We start from the raw sequence: 20,368 nt of genomic DNA, 5'->3' as shown, positions 1-20,368 counted from the left end.
TTCCGATTAGATATTTGTATCATCAGTTACTAGTTGTGGTAAAACAGAGCAAGTCATTTTTGTTAGGGAAATTATCAATGGTACCCCTGAGTTTTTGCACTTTATCAATGGTACCCCTAAGTTGTTTTTTTAATTATACCCTTGTATTATTGAGCATTTTACAATTGTAACCTTTTTTTTAACTTTTTCCGTCCAATATCGTTCAAAACAGTTAAATTTCTTTTATTTTTTGAATTGAAAAATAAAAGAAAAAGAAAAAAAGTTAACGATTTTGGACGATTTTTGACGGAAAAAGTTTAAATAGTTTACAGTTGTAAAACGCTCAATAGTACGAGGATACCATTGATAATAAAAGAAACTTAGGGGTGCTATTGATAAAGTGCCAAAACTCAGGGGTACCATTGATAATTTCTCTTTTTATTATCATTTCAAATCCAACTAATATAAATACCTTCAAAAACCCATATTAAGTTTTGACAAGTCATAAAAAGCCATTATAAGTTTTTCCAAATTCTCTTTAAGCAATATGTTCATATTCATGTTCATATTCATATTCATATTCAACTTCTATAAAGCTTAAGCATCGAAGAATATTCCCGGGTGCCGCCCTCGAGTTAGTAAGGTTTTGAAAACGATGCTATATTAGAGTTCAAATGGCGTATTTCAAACTCCAATATCACCAAGATCGAGTGTATGAGGTCTTATGAAAAACCAAAACTACACTTTCAATGAAAACAATGTTTGTAGGAGATAATAATGCAATAAAAACTACACAAAGATTTAACAAGGTTCACCCAATTAAGGCTACGTCCTTCGGTGTGTAGTATCTCGCTTATATTATCACAAAGGAGTTTAAAGAACTCTCAAATGGCGAATTACAATAGAGAAGAGATTAGGCTTTTGTTTAGGCTTAGAGATTTTTCTGGATTTGTTACAATGGCATATGAGACCTCTATTATAGAGGTTTGTACATTAATGAGTATTACATAATTAAGGCTAAGGATTAATGCACAATAAACAACTTCAAGGAACATCAAGAGTCAAAAACCGAATCCAATGCTCGATCAAGGCAATGGTTCATTACTTGGATGCCTCGTACAAGAATCTTCACCCTTTAGTCTTCTCATTAACTATCATTCATCATGTCATAATTCTTATGTTTAAGTCACTCCTTAATTCCTCCATAACTTCATGAATTAATTCTAGCACTTAAACACCATCATCATCTCACTCATTAAGTTACACTTAATTACCCATTTAGTCCATCAATAGGATTCCATCTCTATGCTCATATAATGCATAGAACTAATTTGGTACACTCAAGTCACAAATTATACTAACAATCTCCACCTTGACTTGAGTTCACCCAAGTCAAAAACATCCTCTAATACATTTCATCATAATATAACAACTTACACAACATCATACTCAAAATAAAAAACAAAAACAAAAACACATGTGCATAAACAAAGCATATGCACTAAAATGCCCTCAAAGGGCTTACAAGAGTATGAAATTTTAATTACCAATCAAGCCCATACATCCCATAAACTCATTGGGGTATGTTAGAATTATTCTCGATATTTCATTACTCAAAGAAGTATCATCATCATCTTCATCATGCTTGATTGAAGTAGTGGACACACAAGCCGAACTAATTAAGGTTGAACCCACAAGCTTATGCAAGCCATCATTAATGGATCCTTTCAAGAACAATTTAGCACCGTTGCCAACCTTCAAAACTCCACCTTCACCAATGCATCTAAAACCTTCTTAATCGAAAATACTAAGGAAAATTTAGTGTCTATTCATACCTAGAACATGAAGGACTCCGGTCAATGTTCTCTTAACGCCATTAAACATGATAAATTTAACATCTCCAATACCAACTATCAGACAACTAGCCTCATTGCTCATAGTGACTTTCCTTCCATCAACCTTTTGATAAGTTGAGAAAAAACTAGAGTTAAAAGTTATGCGGCTCGAACATCCCGAATCCAAAATCCTAGAATCACTCTTGTACTCACTAGTAACAACAAGAGCACAAACATTATAATCCTCACTTTCAACATAACCAGCTTCGGCGGAACTAGCTTTTGCGGACTTGCTTTCATCGAGTTGTTTGGCTTTCAATTTCCAACAATATTTCTTTAGGTGGCCTTTCTTCTTACAAAAGTTGCAGGTTATGCCCCTTTTGTTCCTACTTGACTCTTTAACAAATAAAGCATCATTGGACTCTTTGGACTCTTTTTGAGCAAATTAAGAATCAATAAGGTCCTTTTGAGTCAAGGCCTTTCTAACATCCTCGCTACTCAAAGTGTCTCTTTCATATAACAAGGTTTCCCTAAAATGCTTATATGAAGGCGGTAGTGAAACTAACAATAAAATAGCCAAATCCTCATCATCCACTTTTACATCAATATTTTGCAAATCCATAATTATTGAGTAAAATTCATCAAGGTGCGGTTTCATGGGCTTCCCTTCTTGCAATCTGAGATCATACAAACGACTCTTTAAAAAAAGTCGATTGGTAACTCTTTTCCATATAGAGTGATTCCAACTTTTCCCAAATGCCTTTAGAAGTTTCCTCCTTTACAACTTCTCTCAAAACTTCATTAGAGAGACAAAGTTGTATGACGGATAGAGCCTTCTTATCCATTTATTTCCATTTTGCCTCACTTGTGCCTTCGGGTTTCTTCTCCTCACCATCAAGTGCTTTATGCACTCCATGTTGTTTCAAATTTGCTTTCATTTTGACTTGCCATAAGCCAAAATTCACGCTCCTATCAAACTTCTTAATATCGAGTTTCATTGTAGCCATCTTGCACCAATATGACCTCTAAATCACTATAATAATGACTTGGTTCTGATACCAATTGGAAACTATGCTATATTAGAGTTCAAACGGCGTGTTTCAAACTCAAATATCAACAAGATCGAGTGTATAAAGTCTTATGATAAAAAAAACTACACTTTCAACGAAAACAATGTTTGTAGGAGATAATAATGCAATAAAAACGACACAAAGATTTAACGAGGTTCACCCAATTATGTCTACGTCCTCCGTTGTGCGATATCTCGCTTATATTATCACAAAGGAGTTCAAAGAACTCTCAAATGGAGAATTACAATAGAGAAGAGATTAGGCTTGTGTTTAGGCTTGTGGATTTTTCTGGATTTGTTACAATGGCATATGAGACCTCTATTTATAGAGGTTTGTACATTAATGAGTATTACATAATTAGGGTTAAGAATTAATGCACAATAAACAACTTCTAGGAACATCAAGAGTAAAAAAACCGAATCCAATGCTCGATCAAGGCAATGGTTCATTACTTGGATGCCTCGTACAAGAATCTTCACTCTTTAGTCTTCTCATTAAATATCATTCTCATGTCATAATTCTTATGTTTAAGTCACTCCTTAATTCCTCCATAACTTCATGAATTAATTCTAGCACTTAAACACCATCCTCATCACACTCATTAAGTTACACTTAATTTCCCATTTAGTCCATCCATAGGATTCCATCTCTATGCTCATATAATGTATAGAATTAATTTGGTCCATTTAAGTCACCAATTACACTAATAGGTTTGTTTGTTTTAGTGTTCATTTGAAAATCTTCAACCTCATTGAACCATCTTCAGTCACCTTCAACCCCAAAGGCTTGGACATGACTTGTAATGAACAACACCATAGTAAAACACGTTGACATTTCTACTTGGACAAATAATAGACATTACTCTTCCCCCACTTAATACAAATTATAATTAAGTTTCACTCAAATAAAGAGTTATCAGGATGGTTACGACTTCCCATGTTGATGGATGACTCATTAACTATTCTCTTACTCCCTTTATATGGATTCGCACCCTTTTTCTCTAACATTTGTACCGTGAATTTTGCTCTATTTTTATTTTTCGCTGGTTCTCACACTTTTATTTGTCGTCTAAAAAACTTACTTATCTTTTCATCATCCACACATTTCTACTTTTTCTTATATATATACGTTTTACCAAGAATCTATTAAAGTGATTGAAGATATATTCATCATGCTAAAAGCTTTCATTTTGTGCAAGAAAATAGGAATTTTAGTTGTTAATCAATGTGGTGGATAAAGAACTCTCCATCGTTTAGGAGCTTGAAAAGGAGATTTGAATAAGTTGAATTAAGTAAGCTTTGGAAAGTTACAGTAATATTGCGGTGGGATGAAGAAGTGCCTGTTGTTGAAGAGCTTGGAAAGAGGATTTCGATGGGTTAAATTGAGTGAGTTTTGGAAAGTTATAATAAATTGTGGTGTGATGGAGAAGCCTCCATTGTTGAGGAGTTAGGAAAGGAGATTTCAATGGAGGAAGGTAGCTTAGAAAGTTTGAAGATCAAGGTTTAAAGTCACCTATTAGGTACATGTCAAGCGAACGGTGCCTTCCACTAATTGGTAGTCTTTAACAAAGAAATAACTTTCTCGAGGTAGTTTTTGACAAAAAATTCTAGGTTGTTTCAGACAAAAACCTTATTTTTAGGTAGATTTTGATAATTTTTCTATTTATAATATTCAACATAAAACTTTCAATAGGAAATCTCCCGTGCGATGGATGTATGTATGCGGCCAACTTTAAAGCCCAGCCCACTTTTTCTTCCCTTTTATAGAAAAATCAATTGAACAAAACGTTATCTTCATCTACTCAGTAATATGATCATTAAAAAATCACTCAAAATCATTGCCATTAATGGAGGTCGAGTAAAATTATCATGGTGTCAAAATATTGGAAAAGAGAGTATTACTGAAATCGATCTCCGCCATCTTCATCGCCTGATCTGATAATCTCTAAGGTTTATAAAGACCATTACTAATGGTAATAGATAATCTTAAGGATCATTACAGAGAGTGATGAATGATGATGATGATGATGATTTTTGAAAAGGAAGAATTTTAAATAATGATGATGGACATGTTTATTAATTGTGAAGTGTATTGCTTAATGATTATAATTGATAATATGATAGATACGCAAACACAGGAGATATCCTGATCTTACCCAAATATAAGAGATTATAATGGTGAATATAATTGTGTGGAAATGAAGGTATTTGATGATGATGATGGTTAAAAAATGGTGGAAGTATTGTTTGAAGATTATAACTAACAATATGATAGTTATAAAGTGATTATATAATAGAAGGCCTATTTCAAGCCTTAAAAGGCATGTTCATGAACTCAAGTTTAACATATACTCTAAAATTTAACATATCAAATTACAAGCCTTAAAATGACAATTTCAACCCTTAAAAGATTAATTCAAGACTTAAAAGGCTTATTTCAGAGCTTGAGTTTAATATCTACTACAAACTTCACAATGCCATCCAAGCCAAATGATTTATTCTAAGCCTTAAAATGGCAATTCTAAGACAATCAAACTTTAATACTAAACTTGCTTACTAAAATAATATAGGGCATATTTCAAGCCTCAAAAAGGCAATTTCATGATTTAAAAAGCATATTTCAAACCTTAAAAGGTCTATTCTAAAGCTTAAGTTTAATAACTACTCTAAACCTTAAATGCCAAATCCAATACTAAGCTCAATATTAAAAGACCGCATATATGCGGTGGTTGCACTCAAGTAATGGCGTTTTACGATTTAAATTTTTGTGTTGTAATAATTTTTTAATTAATGATTTAAAAATATTTTGTCTTCAAAGACACTCAAAGTGTCTTATGATTTTTAACTTATTTATAACTATTTTGCTAGTGAATATGTACTATATGTTTTTCCTAGAGCATTATTCATCCGAGTATCATTTTTTGCCAGTGTATCGGTCATTTAACTATAAAATTTTCTATTCTATTCATCATTCAACAACGCGATTTCGCTTTTACATCACCTATTGCCCCCTTGAAAATCTAACTTTGCCCGTGACAATAGTCAAGAGCACGAAACAAAAACAAAATAGAAAAGGTTTTCAATAAAGCTTTGAAAATTGTTTATGCAACCAGCCTAATTTATATGGTTCTATGAAATTACATGTGTTCATGGAAATGCAATAAGCATTATATGAATGTCGAGCTTATTTACATACCCATTTTCAATACGTTTGTTTGTGATTAGAGCTAGTATGGTGAGAAATCGTTTCTTAGTAAAACAATTTTAAAATATGGAACTCAAATTCTTGTAATTTGCATTTAATGCACTATGTAATCTATGTATGAGGCGTCTCTCACATTGTAGAAAAACACTAATTCTCTATTGAAGCGGTCTCATATGAGACGACTTCAATTGGGCTAGTCCAAACTATTTTAAAAAAACTGCTTCCTGTATAAGTGTAAATTTACATTCTAATGTTTTTTTTAATGCTTTTTACTAATGGGTTGTTTGTATGGGTTCGTCCCACGGTGAGAACAAGACCTGTTCATAAAAAAATATTATAATTCAGTTTTATTATCAAATTATTTGAAGAGAACATGCCCTACATCTTCAAGCAATGGGCAATGATATCAAACCCAAACCCTAGTGTTGATGTATAGTTTTGGAAATCATAAGACTTTTCTACCATCAAAAAGGTTGAAAAAATATTATCATTGTAGTTTTAGAATCATATAATATGATGTATAGTTGTATACATAAGATATAAGAAATATGGGCCTCGTGTAGCAGTATAATTCAAATCTAGTTCTAGCCAAGTTGCAAAGAATACTCATAAGAATAGAATAATGTGAATAGCAGTATACAACTCCTCTGTACAAAAATGTGTTTCCACTTCCAGTATCTTCCAGATCAGCCATATATATGTATTTACCATACTTCATTGTTGTATATGTCCTTCAGTCTGTGTGTATAAACCTTTTCTTATTCTGCATCTAATATGGTAAGATCCGATACAAGGCCTCCGGGTATGGATTCTTCCAGCATTCATCCGTCGCAGCAGCTTTGTCCCATCGTCTTCTGAATACCTTGTACTCGTTGTAAGACTGTTTCCTCACCTGAAGTATACAATGGTATCCTTGCACTTTTAGCTTATTATCCCGTCATAGTTTTTGTTCGAGAAATTCAACATTGCTTACGGTTTACATATTGTTAAAGACTAAATTGTTCAAGTCAGAGTTCGGCTAATTCTTATAGTCTGTGGATTATCCCTTAGTACACCTCCTAATATAAGTACTACTATTATGCTAGTACAAGTCATGCTACACGCTATATTCTTGAAGACATTCGAATGAATAGCGTTTTTGGTACCGGGATAAATAAAACTAGTAAGTAAAGCATTGATTAGTAACACTTACTTCGATCCGTTTGTCAAGTTCATGATGGCTCAACTGAAAACAAAAAGGAAATGCAAGTTATATTGAGAGACATTTTTTCAAAGTAGAAAATTGAATTTTCCTCGTGCAAATACCGTTAAACCATTTCTAACCTTCTTTCCTGCCGGTTCTCCTAGTGTAGGTAGGCCGTAATGGATCACATACTCGGCATCTACAACCCCAATATTTTGCATCCGATCACCCTGTGAATCAAAAATAGAAAAAAATTTAAATAATGATGGCAGAAAGTGCACAAACAAAGTATATCAAAATATTCAGGAACTTGCCTGTGCACAATATCCAAGGTACATGTCAAGACCCCAAGCATGAATACAGTCATTCTGCAAACACAAAGTACAAGAACACAAACGAGGTATGTCGTTAATGAAGAGAAGAATTACTTCCCTGCATTTGATTTGATGAACTTTGGAGGATTGTTTACCAAAGGAAAAAACAAGTAAGATTTCGCTATAAAAACGCTGAGTTTCCTTTTATTCCACATTGGTAGAATATGACATCATATTCAATGATTCAGCAGCACCTTTTTTGACGGGTTTATCCAGAAGATAACCGATAAGTATCATTATGAGGTTTCAGATATAAACTTAATTCTATAAAGTTGGCAGACGTACCTGAATCATGTACCATACACAACGCCATGCTGGCCGTGAGAACACCGGAGCCATGACTTCTATCCATCTGAAATACATGAAAACAATCTTCAGAAGCCTCCATGTTTCCTTCCCTGATTTTGTTATTTAGTTTAGTGAGTGCTATATATTTTTTTTCATGCTTTTCTAACAATGAACAGAAAGGTCAAGCAAGGAGATGCTCAATCAAGCAAAGCAATAAGCCTGCTCATTCAAGCAAGGCAGGCATTAGCAGCAGCAACAAGCTTGTGCTTGTTCGATCCATGTACTTGCCTAATCGAGAAGAATAGGACAATTATCGTCGTTATCTCTATGAACCACCGTGGCACCATTGAATCACCATATGAAGTACTAGCAACCTCCTTACCTTATCTTGCCTTCTCTCCACAAGAATCTTTGGAACGTAACCTCATGTTTAGAAATACCAACATATATGGTTCTGAAATGTTTGCCAAAATCGTTACGATGTTAAGAACTTAGATGAACGATACAAACAACAATGAAGAAAACAATGTTTGATAATGTAAACTAAGCAAAGAGACACAAAGATTTAAGGAGGTTCACCCAATGATGGCTACGTCCTCCGTCGTGTGTAGTTTCTGTTTATATTATATCAATGGAGTATAAAATACTCTTACAAATGAAGTATTACAATTGTGTAAGAGATAAAACAAAAGGCTATGTGTTTGGCTTAGGGGTTGTGTTTGATGTGTGTTTGGGTGAGTATGAGAGCTCTATATATAGTACTAAGTACATAAATGTCAATTGCTCACTGAATACAAGATTAATATTGAATAATGAATGATATGAAACAACTCCAAGAACTTGAAAGGTCGAAAAACAGCATCCTAGGCGCATCAGAGGATCCGCTCGACCGGAACAGAGGGCTCGCTCGGTCGAGCGAGCTACAGACACCTTCTGGATGCATTCTGTCTGACCGCTTGACCAACCAAGAAAACTCGCTCGGTCGAGCGACCATCAGACTTCCTCTGTCAGAATTCTATTCGAGCAAGCATCTACCAAAGCCCTTTGCACTTCTTCATTAATCATCATTAACACCAATAATTTCCATGAATACTCTTCCACAATAAATCACACTTAAACACTACAATCATTAAGTTAACAACTTAATCTCCCACATTATCACACCCATTGGATTCCAAACCCAAGAGTAATACATGAATGCATTCATCAAATGTGCACTCAAGTCACATAATTCATAACAGGTTCTTATACGACTATACCTACGGATCAACGCTTAAAGCTCCCATCATCCCATGTTTGTTTCCAATACAAGCCCTTCTTCTTTAGTTCACCTTTTACTACAATTCCCTCACCAACATATGAGAGTTATCATTACTCTTGAATAAATGGTTCTCAATTAATTCAGCATTGTAACAAGGGCCATTACTTTCTCAAGGCTTATATAATTTCTACTATATAAATACGGTACTCTAAAATGCTTATACTCTAATGGTAATAAAACTCAATAATTTAATGAGTAAATCCTCAAGGTAAAAATAAGTCCAAGAGTGAAATTAAACTCATCAAGATTAAAATTGAGGTCAAGAAACGTGCTCTTAACATTAATAAATTTGTGACGGATTTTATCATATAAAATGACTCGAGCAGCAACCATAGCCCCGGCTGTTGTACCCTCTTATGCTCATCCAAGACTTTATTAGGGAGACTTAGTTGTATCAAAACGAGATCTTTCAAATCCATCAAATGGAAATCTTCCTTTTCAACACAATCGTGATCTCTTTGCTTCACAAGCATTCCCTTCTACTAACCATCATGGACTAGACTGAATTTCATCTTCATTGACATCCCAAAGTTGACACTCGGATCAAAATTTTCAACATCAAACTTGAAAATCACCATGGCTTCAATTAAACCCCAAGTTTTCAATCAAGCAATGCAAGCCCTAAACCCATGACAATTTAACCAAAGCTTTGATATGATTTGTTAGAGAAAATGATTGATAATTAGAGTTTGAGCAATCAAAGATGAACAGTTGAAATGTAAAAGAAAAAAGTTGAAGGACTAGAACAACGGTTGAGAGGTCTGAAAATCCTTCGGGGAAACCACTCGAAAACATTTAAACTCGCTCAGAAAATGGAAATTCCTTTGATGATTGGCAGTATTTATAAGAGATTACATATACTAGTCTCTAAATTTCACATACAAATGCATGAGTTGCCAAAAGACAGGGCCGCTCCTGACCATAGGCAAGGTAGGCATTTGCCTAGGGCCCAAAGTTAGAAAGGGCCATAATATCTGAAAATTATAGTTAATGAAGTAAATTCTTAAAAATATGCAATTTATGATTAGTTCTTTTATCAACTAAGAAGTATATAATACATCTACATTTATAATGATAATTACAATATATATGGTCCATTTTTGTTAATTTTCCAAACATCCATTTAAGTTTATTTTCGAACCTTTATAGGGAGGGCCCATTTCTTTCAAATTGCCTAGGACGGCACCAAGAGAAACTCAATATAAACCCTAGCTTTTGTAGCACTTTGATTACTCAACAATATTCCTCTCTTAATTCTTCATGTTTCATATATACTTCAAGAAATAAAATCAATTTTACCTCTCCATGTAAAACAAGGAACACGTGATCATTTTGAGTCACGCTTGTTAAACTACGTTAAAACAGATCAGGCAGAGTGGTCTATTGAGAAGCTTGAGCGAGCAAGCCACGTGAATGTCCAAGCAAAGCTGCTCATTTGAGCAGCAAGCCAATTCATCTTCGCAGAGAGTAGCAAGCTCGTGCTTGCTCAAGCCATGTACTTGCATGCCCATGCAACAAGATAGAGGCAACAATGTAACAGGATAGCAGCAGCAACTTCACACATAGCTACATACACTCCTAAACCTTCCTCATTTACCCAATATATCTAAACCGCCATATCAGTATTTAATCATGCTTAGAAAATAAACATTGAGTTAAAACCATAACATTTCGATTTTGCTACAATTCCAGTATTGTAGTGATGTAGACATGAAGTTGGATACTTTTTTTTATCTCTGCAGAGACAAATTAATCTTCCAGCCTCATGATGGTACTAGAAATTAGAAGCTGAAAAAAGGATTACCCTGTACATGGAGGAGCTTTACTGTCTTCATCACACTCACCATGCTTGTATGTTCTCCTGTTGAGCATATAACTTTTCCGATTAAAAGAACAGATGAATCATATCATATTAAAGACAAATAAATTTCATGCTGAAAAGATTTCTTAGGCAGAAAGTATAATCGATGCATGAAGTTAAAGAGCAATCTAACTATTTACCTTATTTTTAAAAAAGCGCAAGGCGCATCGAGGCGCAAAAGGTCTTTAGAGCCTAGGCGCAAAGCCAAGGCAAAGCCGTGAGCAGTGAGCTTTTTGTAGGTTAGGTGCACATTTTGGCTAAAGCTTAAAAGTCCATTTTAAAACAAATAAAATACTTCAAACAACATGATATTCATATTTTAGTATCAATAAGCTTGAAAACATTCATAATCCTTGCAATAAAGACCACTTTAGCACAGAACTATTATAATTAGAATATGAAAGATTCCCAAAGTTATTTTCTTTTTCGCATTCTTTTTGTTTTTCTTAAAAATAACGGCTTTTCGAACATCATATTCAAGTAAATTTGGGTTTTAAGTTTTATTTTTTTTCGAACAAAAAATCATAAGTTACTTACCTAGCCTAACATAGACGCGCACTGGGTGCACAAGGCATGAAGCGCATCGAGGCACCTAAGGCGCATGCCTCTTGTAGTGGGCTTGCATCATTTTCAGCTGAGCCTGAGGTTGAGGCCCACAAGACGCAAAGCGAGGCGCGCTTTTTAAAACTAAGCTATTTATGTGAACAAAAGAAAATGAGCAATCAAAACCAGTTTTGCACATCAAGATGCAAATGTAAAACAATGGAGTATCAATGATAACCTGTGAATTCTTCCTCTCCTGCCACGGGCTGTAATCTGGTGATGCACCTCTGATTTGTTTCCATCAAGTGCAGGCTGGGAGATTTGAAGCCCCTCCTCTTTAACAATAGACAGATACCTAAGATTTTTGTCCCACTCTTCAAATTAGAAACTTATATCTCACTCGTGGCTCGACTCTTTCAAAATAAAAAACATATTCTCACCGAAAATGATCAAAAACTACAAATATTATCACCTCATCCACAAAATCATAAAAAAGTCAAGAAAATATTTTAAACATAAAAATATTACATGATGCAAATATGCAAGACTGTACTCACCGTAAAGGATTAAAATTTTCTACTCCAAGATCTTCATCCCAGAGAAAAACATATTCATAGGCAGCAACTATATCTGGGTGCATGAACCGCTTTGCAAACCACCTACGTCATTAGAAAAAGACCTGAGCAAAGTCAGACAACAATAAGAAACGAATCGGTTATCAAAGACATTACACATGGCATGATCAGAAGGCAAGTACAGAGACCAACGGTGAAAGCTTAATGTAAAAACATGATTAGACACGCGTGATACCATTTGGTTTGATTGATTGCAGATATATGTATGACCCGTTCATTCCAACTAAACTCGTTCCATTCATTAACATTACCATCATAATGGAAAAGCATAACGGAAAAACCATTTGAGAGAAACTGCAATGCCACAAGAATAGAATCTGGTGTTATTAACATGTGCTTGAGTAATACGCCAGAAAAAATACAGTTGCGGATCATAATTACCTTGCTAACCATTTCATTAACTAGCTTTTTTTGCTTTATCCCGACAGACATTGCCAGCAAATTCTTCGAGGAGTTACTTTTCTGCTTCGATAATAGTAAATAGTCAGATATTTTATAACACCCACAATATAATTTTCAGTCATCAGAAAACCACTCTCTTTGGATTCACGGGATTTCACTTCTCGATTATCATGTATGCCTAAATCAGTGTTTTCTAATGGAAGTTTATGTGGTCGCTCACTCACCCGTACCAAACAATTACATGTTAACAGATAATTAAACATGTAAAAACAGCAATTACCGTTGGTAAGCCCCATAGTGGTCGCATTTCCAAGTTAGAATTCTTTGCGACTATAGCTTGAGGTAGCGATTCACTTCCAAGAGGTCTACAATGGTTCTAAAACAGGAAAAGAAACAGAGTAAGACATAAGGAACTCATTTTTGTAAAAGAATAAGAAGGAAACGAACCTCACAACTATTGCCCAATAATAGATCCATGTGTTCAGCTAATTCCAACTTTGGAGTTTCCTGCAAAAGAAGATAAGGCTAGTAATGTGAAGCTGCATATTATCTGTTCTTCAATCAAATTGGATCAGTAATACTACTTATTGAGACAAATTGAAGCAATCCATATTAGAGAATCAATTAAAATTTATGTCAGAGACATCTACAATGGAAGCAATTGAGACAAATGATGGAATACTATAGCGTAAGAAAAAGAGACTTGCACATGGTTTTCAATGACTTGAAACAAGCATACGATAAGGTACCAAGAGAAATACTTTGATGGGCAAGGAAAAAGAAGAATTTTTCCAAGAAATACATAAATATAGTGCAAGAAATGTATCGAAAAGATAAGACGAATGTTATGACATGTGCAGGGGAGTTTTCAATCCAATTTGCCTTCATCAAGGCTCGGTTTTAAGCCACTTTCTTTTTGCAATGATCCTAGATGAGATAACTCAATCAATACAAGGAGACCAGGGAGGGGGATAAATGCTAAGTTACTACAAAGGAGTTGGAGTGACGAGGTGTTAAGTTAAGTCGGAGTAAGTCAAAGTACATGGAGTGTAACTTTAGCACAAATGGGATATCGAGAGGCACTATAAAGCTAGAAAAAGAAATCACTCAAAGTGGAGGCCTCAAATACTTGTAGTGTAACTTTAGCACAAATGGCATTACTCAATCAAAATATTGGGCTTTTAGAAAAGATCTTTTGAGATTAAGGCTGTGACATTCCTGTTGTTATTATAGTAACACCACTTATAACTTCGACTTAAAATACAATACAATTATGTACTATTGGTCGAGCACAGAGCATACCTGTCTGTAAACTGGTAAAATGAAAACACTTCCTATCAAGTAGATTAAGATTACAACAAAAACTGCTTGAAAAACACTGCAAACCCATGATCTTCGACCTTTTATTTCAGAAAATACAGCAATCTGGCATTGAAAATATCATAGTATCATCATTCTGACAAATACTTGAGAATGAAAACTAATTTGAACATCCTATTAAAAACCTGAATTAATATCGACATCTGAAGAAAGATTACATCAACGCAAATAATTTTCCAAAATTTTCTGATCACCAAGGTTTCGGAACACAGAAAAGGAATTTAGTTATGCAGTACTAATTCATGCCAATACACAAGATTCATGAATTCTGAGTAATACAAATACACAATCCAACGCACACTCGCAAACCAAGTCATCAAGATTTCACTGAATCTGCAGACACTACAGATGAACATCACAGAAGCATATGAAACCTCTGAATAGAAATGAAATGATTCATTGGCAAAACATGATCGTTTTGACTAGTCTCGCAAGTAAAACTAGTTGTTACTTCATAATAAACTGATGAATCAATCTAATACTTGGTCTACAGTTTACACCTCTCTCACATATCATAAAACAGAATTCTGTCATGCAAACGTTGAAGAATTAACGAGTAATGGGACATTGTATTAATGGACCGTGTGGTAATCAGTATTAAATGGTGAGAATGGTAATTGAAAGTTAGTGTAATTTTGAAAGGAATATCTCCTCACCAGTTTAATGGTCATGGTTATAATCCTTCAACAATCTCATTTTCTTTACAAAACATGTGGTATTAGGTGGTAATGGAAAATTATGAAGAAAAAACTTTTTTATGATTAACTGCTCATTGCTATGGGAATGACATGATACACATCATGAAGATTACATTACAAATTATTCTTATTCCCACCATTTAGTACCGATTACCAAACGGGCCGTAAGGATTATAATAAACCAGTGCTACTCCTCTTTACTACTTGTATTATATTGCTTTGTAAACAATTGGAAACATTAAAGAACAACATTAGCCTAATTACAAAATGAAGAAGTGAAATTTATCATCATCATTATACCAATGAGCAAGGTCTAGGGAGGGTGGGAAAGAAAGTAACAATACCCTCATCAAGAGGAAGTCGCGATCGAAGGGAGCTCCTCAACTCGAGTTAGCTCCTCTCATCTCAAGGATTATAAATAAGTCATATTAATGTTATAACCGATAGAGCGTCAACTATCAACTTAAGTTTTTGGTTGAATTAGTACCTTTAACATTCATAGTATAAAACATATGCTGATGCCCCCAATATATGTTATATGTTCTATCAGTAACGCATACACTAGTGATGTGCCAACTAAATCAATGATATATTCAGTGATTTCAATTAAAAGATACATCATCCAGTGAACCAATAATAAAAATCATCTCCATTCTCCTATTCTAATCTAATAGGACTAAGAAATACATGAAAACTACTCATTCAAATGATGAAGCATATTAGTATTTCTATAATATAACATGTAACAAGAACAAGTAGATAAAGAATTAGTAAATCACTCTTAAAATACACATGAGCAGAAATATTTCGTACCCACATGCAGATGTTGACAGTTCAGCACAGTTTAGGTTTAAAAATGCAAAAAAAATAAAATAAAATTCAAAGATAGGATTTTTATTGTACTACATCTAGAAATTAATAAAATAAAAAAAGAAACCTAAAAAATTAAATAAGTACTTACATTCTTCGCAGCCATGTCTGACATCTAACAAATTCTCTCTAATTATAACATCATAACTTTTAGAAGAAAAACAAATCTTTCTTCCCCCCTTCAAAATAGGGGAAAGTTGCCCTGAAATTAATGCATAATTTAATCAAATTAAAACTGATTAAAAATTAAACTAATGACAGAAAAATTCCGGAAACATAATTATGAAAAAGATTAAAACTTTATACCCACCTGATTATTATATTTTAGAAGGAAGATGGAAGATTAGATAATTGTGAAGAAAGGTCAAGGTTAAGGTTGTAAACTTAAATATGATATTAAATGAATTATTAATTAAATCTCAACAATAAATGTGAAATAAATGAAAAGATAAAGGGGATAGAAATTAAGAAATGTAGAACAAGGGTAATGATCTTTATATTTAACCCAATAATAAAGGAAATTCAATCAAGAACGATGATTTTATCTTTTTCCTAAACAACAAAAGTTGAATTTTTATTCACGGTGTTTTATTTAAATATTTTATAAAATATTGTTGGTTAGTTTGGGTGCAAAATTGTAGAATACACAATCTTTATAACAGAAAATTTTGGTAGTTTCTAACTACTAGATAAAACCAGTAGATAAATAAATTAATATAATTATAAATACATGGAAAATTGTATCTTAAGATATTTGATCAAAATGGTTGAAAAGTTTGTGTAGTATGAATGATAATGGGGCCACCACAATGTTATTGGTTCATTGCAAAGTTCCCCCACTAATCACGTACTTCTAATTTTAGGCCATAGTCGAGATTACGGACTTTATGGGGACTCATAACAAAATGAATTTTTGATTGAATAGTTCAACCTTCCAATTATCCTATTTAACATAACTTTGAAATTTTTTGTTTTTTGATTTTTGAAATCTTTTCTTCGAGTTATTTTTGATTTTTTTTGTTGATTTTTCATCAATGATCTTTTGTTGATTTTTTTCATTTTCAGTCTGTATTAGTATAGTCTTTTTTTATTTCAGTCTATAGTTCTTTATATTAGAAATTTCAGTTAATTTTTTATTGATTTTACATCAATAAATTTTGTTGATTATTTTTATTTTTCAATTAGTTCCGTTAGAGTTTGCTAGTTGCTAATTTTTTTAAGTCTATAGATCTTATTTTTTAAACTTCACTTTATAATTGAGGTGTACTAGTATTTATTATTTCAGTTTATAATTATGGTGTATTAGTATCACTCGTGGAAAAAAACGTATTTGTTGCTAATCATTTACTGTGGTTTTTAACATACGCAGCAATAAATATGAAAAACAATTAAAAAAAATAAATTCAACAAATGCTGCGGTTATCCAGCAACCCGCAGCAAATAACATGAATTGTTGCGGTTTTCAATAGGCCCGCAGCAAATAACAAAAAAATATTCGTCAATTGCTGCGGTTATTGTAAGGCCCGCAGCAAATAATTCTTCAGGAATTTGCTTAATCTAAATTGCTACGGTTATTCGAAGGGCCCGCAGCAAATATACTCTTCTATTTCACAAAATTAAAACCCGCCATTAATTCATTTCACAAATATACTAACTGCTACTGTTGTATTCTCTCAAGCAAACCCACCATTTTCGCCATTCAACGTTTCATTCTTCATCTTCATCTTCTTCTAAAAATCATAAATTCTTCATCTTCAAAATCTGTTTCAAACCCACCATTGAAAAGCACTCGAAAAACTGAGCGATTGATTGTTTCTTCAAACTTGTTCTTCATCTTCTTGGTTCATAAACCCACGAAATTTGGTCTTGTTCATCTTCAAAACCCACGACATTAAGGTATTTTTTTCTCTTTTTAATTTGTTAAGCATTTAAGTTTTGCAAGATATTCATGAAAACACTCGAAAATTAGGGCAACTGTTTGTATACTAATTTTGTTTCTCTATTTTTCGTTGTAGATAACATAACCCACGAAATCAAGGTATTTATATTTATTTTACTAATTTGCAAGTTCATATCTTTGTTGTTTAACATGTAATTTAGTAATTTAGTGCTAAACGTATCAAATTATTTGTGAATTTTACATTATTCAAGTTTATGTTATTAGTTTGTTAAATATTTGTGTAATTTGTTAAAAATGTAGTTTGTTGTTATAGTTATGTCTTTAACTTTTAGAATTAGAATATGATTTTATTTACAATGTAGTGCTTAATATTGAAGTATGAAGTATAGAATTAGAATATGAAGTATGTATATTTAGGGTTAAATAGAGTTGGTATAAATAAGTATATATTTTTAGGGTTAAATATGTTTGTTATAAATAAGTATATATGTTTAAAAGTTTGTGTATTAATTTTGTTTTGAATTAATTAATCACACTAATTAGGATGACAAAAGATCGTTCTTGGATGTATGGAAGCATTGAATCATCGGAATTTATTGATGGCGTATTAGAATTTTGTAGTATTGCAGTTGAACATCAAGTTAGGACGGGGGGAGTTGGTTTTTATTGTCCATGTGTCACTTGTGGCAATGTATCAAAGGTAGATAGTGTTGATATCCTTAGGGAGCACATACTTCGACGTGGGTTTAGGCCTCAATATCATGTTTGGGTTTGGCATGGTGAGGAGGGAGTTTACAAAGAGAAAAGTGTTGTTGAGGACGTCAATAATGTGGTCGATGTCAATGAGAATGTAGTAGATCATGTTGATGGGTATGAGACAGATGAAGAGAATGTCGATGAGGATGTGGATCGTGTTGATGAGATGATGGAGGGATTTGAGGATGAGTTAGGAAAACGTCCTCGTGCTTTTGACTTGTTAGCAGAGGCTTCTCAAAAGCCTTTGTACCCTGGATGTACAAAGTTCACCAAACTAACAGCAGTGTTGACAATTTTCAACATTAAGAAAAAGTTCAATTGAAGTGACGCTAGTTTCACAATGTTATTAGAAACGTTAGGTGAGATGCTTCCTGAGGGAAATAAACTTCCAAAGTCGACATATTATGCCAAAAAGCTCATGTGTCCTTTCGGCTTAGAGTACTAGAAGATTCATGTCTGTCCGAATGATTGTGTGTTGTATTGGAATGAAAACGAGAACTTGGAAGAGTGTCCTAGGTGTGGGTTATCGCGCTACAAGCGTAAAGAGGCTCGGGATGCTAAAGGGCCCCCGGGTAAGGTATTGTGGTATCTTCCAATAATACCTAGATTCTAGCGCTTGATTTCTATAAAGAAATATACGTTAAATTTGAGGTGGCATGCAGATAGGGTGAAGAAAGGTCACTTGCTCACACATCCATCTGATTCTCCGGAGTGGAAGAGTATTGATAGGTTGCATAAGACTTTGGGGATGAGGTTCGTAATTTAAGGCTTGGACTGTGTACGAATGGAATGAACCCATTCGGCAATCTTAGTTCTCAACATAGTACTTGGCCGGTACTGCTAGTGATCTATAATTTGCCACCTTGGTTGTGTATGAAGCACATTATGCTTTCGCTTTTTATCTCGGGTCCTAAACAACCTGGCAATGACATAGATATATATCTTGCACCTCTCGTTGAGGATTTGAGAAAGATGTGGGATGAAGGCGTTTCAGTGTTTGATGCATATGCTAATGAGGAGTTCACCTTGCGTGCAATGCTTTTATGCACCGTTAATGATTTTCCGGCATATGGCAACTTATCGGGGTATAAGAATAAAGGGAAGAAAGCATGCCCAATATGTATTGATGACATGGAATCCACGTGGATTCCTAAGTGCAAACATGTAATCATGCACCATCGAAAGTTCCTCCCACGAGATCACCAATATCGTAAGAAGAAGAAGATGTTCAATGGGGAGGTTGAGGAACGTGTAGCTCGTCGACCGTTGACCGGTTATGAGATTTAATAACAGGTTATAGGAGTTGAGACTGTATTTGGTAAAACAGGGCAAGTGCAAGGGGGTGAAGACCGATTATGGAAAAAAGAATCAATCTTTTGGAAGCTTCCATTTTGGAGAGATCTACAGGTTAGGCATTGTCTTGACGTATGCATATAGAGAAAAATGTATGCGATGCCATACTCGGTGTAGACTCAATTAGGAACGAGAACAGCAACAAGAGGGGGGTGAATTGTTGTTGTTACTAGTTTAAGCGTTTTTGCCCTGTTTTCGCGGAATTGAATAAGATAAATAAAGCTTAAACTTAGAACAAAATAATAAAAAGAGACAAACGATTTTTACGTGGAAACCTTCTAGGCCTAATTAGAAGGAAAAACCACGACCCCTCGGGATTTCTAAATACTCCACTATGTTTAAGGCAATTAGTTACAATTACAATAAACACCTTACTTCACTCGAAACGAATCAAATAGGCCAACTCTTCTCTCTCAAATTGCTTTACTCAAAGCAACAACCTTAGCTTCACTAAAAGCTAAACTCCACACTAGCTTCACTCAAAGCTATCAAATTCAATCCATTATTCCTTATCAAAATGATCATGGGAATAATGTGGATTAAACTAACAGACGGTTATTTCCCCAAGACTTGATTAAATCAAGTACACGGTTATAACAACAATAACCGTTGTTCTCATTTACCAATAATAGGTTCTGTTCCCTTAAGCAGCAGTTTCTTCAACAGCAGTTCCTGTTCCTGTAATAACTGCTGGAACTTTATGCTAATTATAGAAA

The 20,368-nt window shown here is 33.9% G+C and overlaps 1 protein-coding gene across 1 annotated transcript; it reads right to left on the bottom strand.

Moving 5' to 3' along the window:
* Window positions 1–6,542: 6,542 nt before the first annotated feature.
* On the bottom strand, window positions 6,543–16,237 carry LOC130817880 (uncharacterized). Its single transcript, XM_057683844.1, has 15 exons — window positions 15,954–16,237; window positions 15,735–15,845; window positions 13,998–14,120; window positions 13,143–13,202; window positions 12,976–13,071; window positions 12,675–12,755; window positions 12,469–12,587; window positions 12,216–12,317; window positions 11,897–12,013; window positions 11,059–11,115; window positions 7,931–7,997; window positions 7,586–7,639; window positions 7,412–7,501; window positions 7,281–7,313; window positions 6,543–6,980 (listed from the first exon to the last, which is right to left on the bottom strand). Exons 2-15 carry the CDS (start codon window positions 15,756–15,758, stop codon window positions 6,858–6,860), a joined length of 1,146 nt encoding a protein of 381 aa, XP_057539827.1. The 5' UTR covers window positions 15,759–15,845; window positions 15,954–16,237; the 3' UTR covers window positions 6,543–6,857.
* Window positions 16,238–20,368: the final 4,131 nt, after the last annotated feature.

The sequence above is a fragment of the Amaranthus tricolor genome, chromosome 7 (genome assembly GCF_026212465.1).
Source record: "Amaranthus tricolor cultivar Red isolate AtriRed21 chromosome 7, ASM2621246v1, whole genome shotgun sequence".
Lineage (NCBI taxonomy): Eukaryota > Viridiplantae > Streptophyta > Magnoliopsida > Caryophyllales > Amaranthaceae > Amaranthus > Amaranthus tricolor.
The sequence above is the reverse complement of the archived record's forward strand: the minus strand, read 5'-3'. Positions and strand labels throughout refer to the sequence as shown.

Bases quoted from the DNA above. Each gene is read 5' to 3' on its own strand.
- LOC130817880 (XM_057683844.1), bottom strand. From the start codon at position 15,758: ATGTCAGACATGGCTGCGAAGAAT. The intron at 14,121-15,734 runs GTAAGTACTTAT...TTTCAATGCCAG, and splicing joins CAGACATGGCTGCGAAGAAT to ATTGCTGTATTTTCTGAAAT. The intron at 12,318-12,468 runs GTATCACGCGTG...CTAATGACGTAG, and splicing joins GCAATCAATCAAACCAAATG to GTGGTTTGCAAAGCGGTTCA.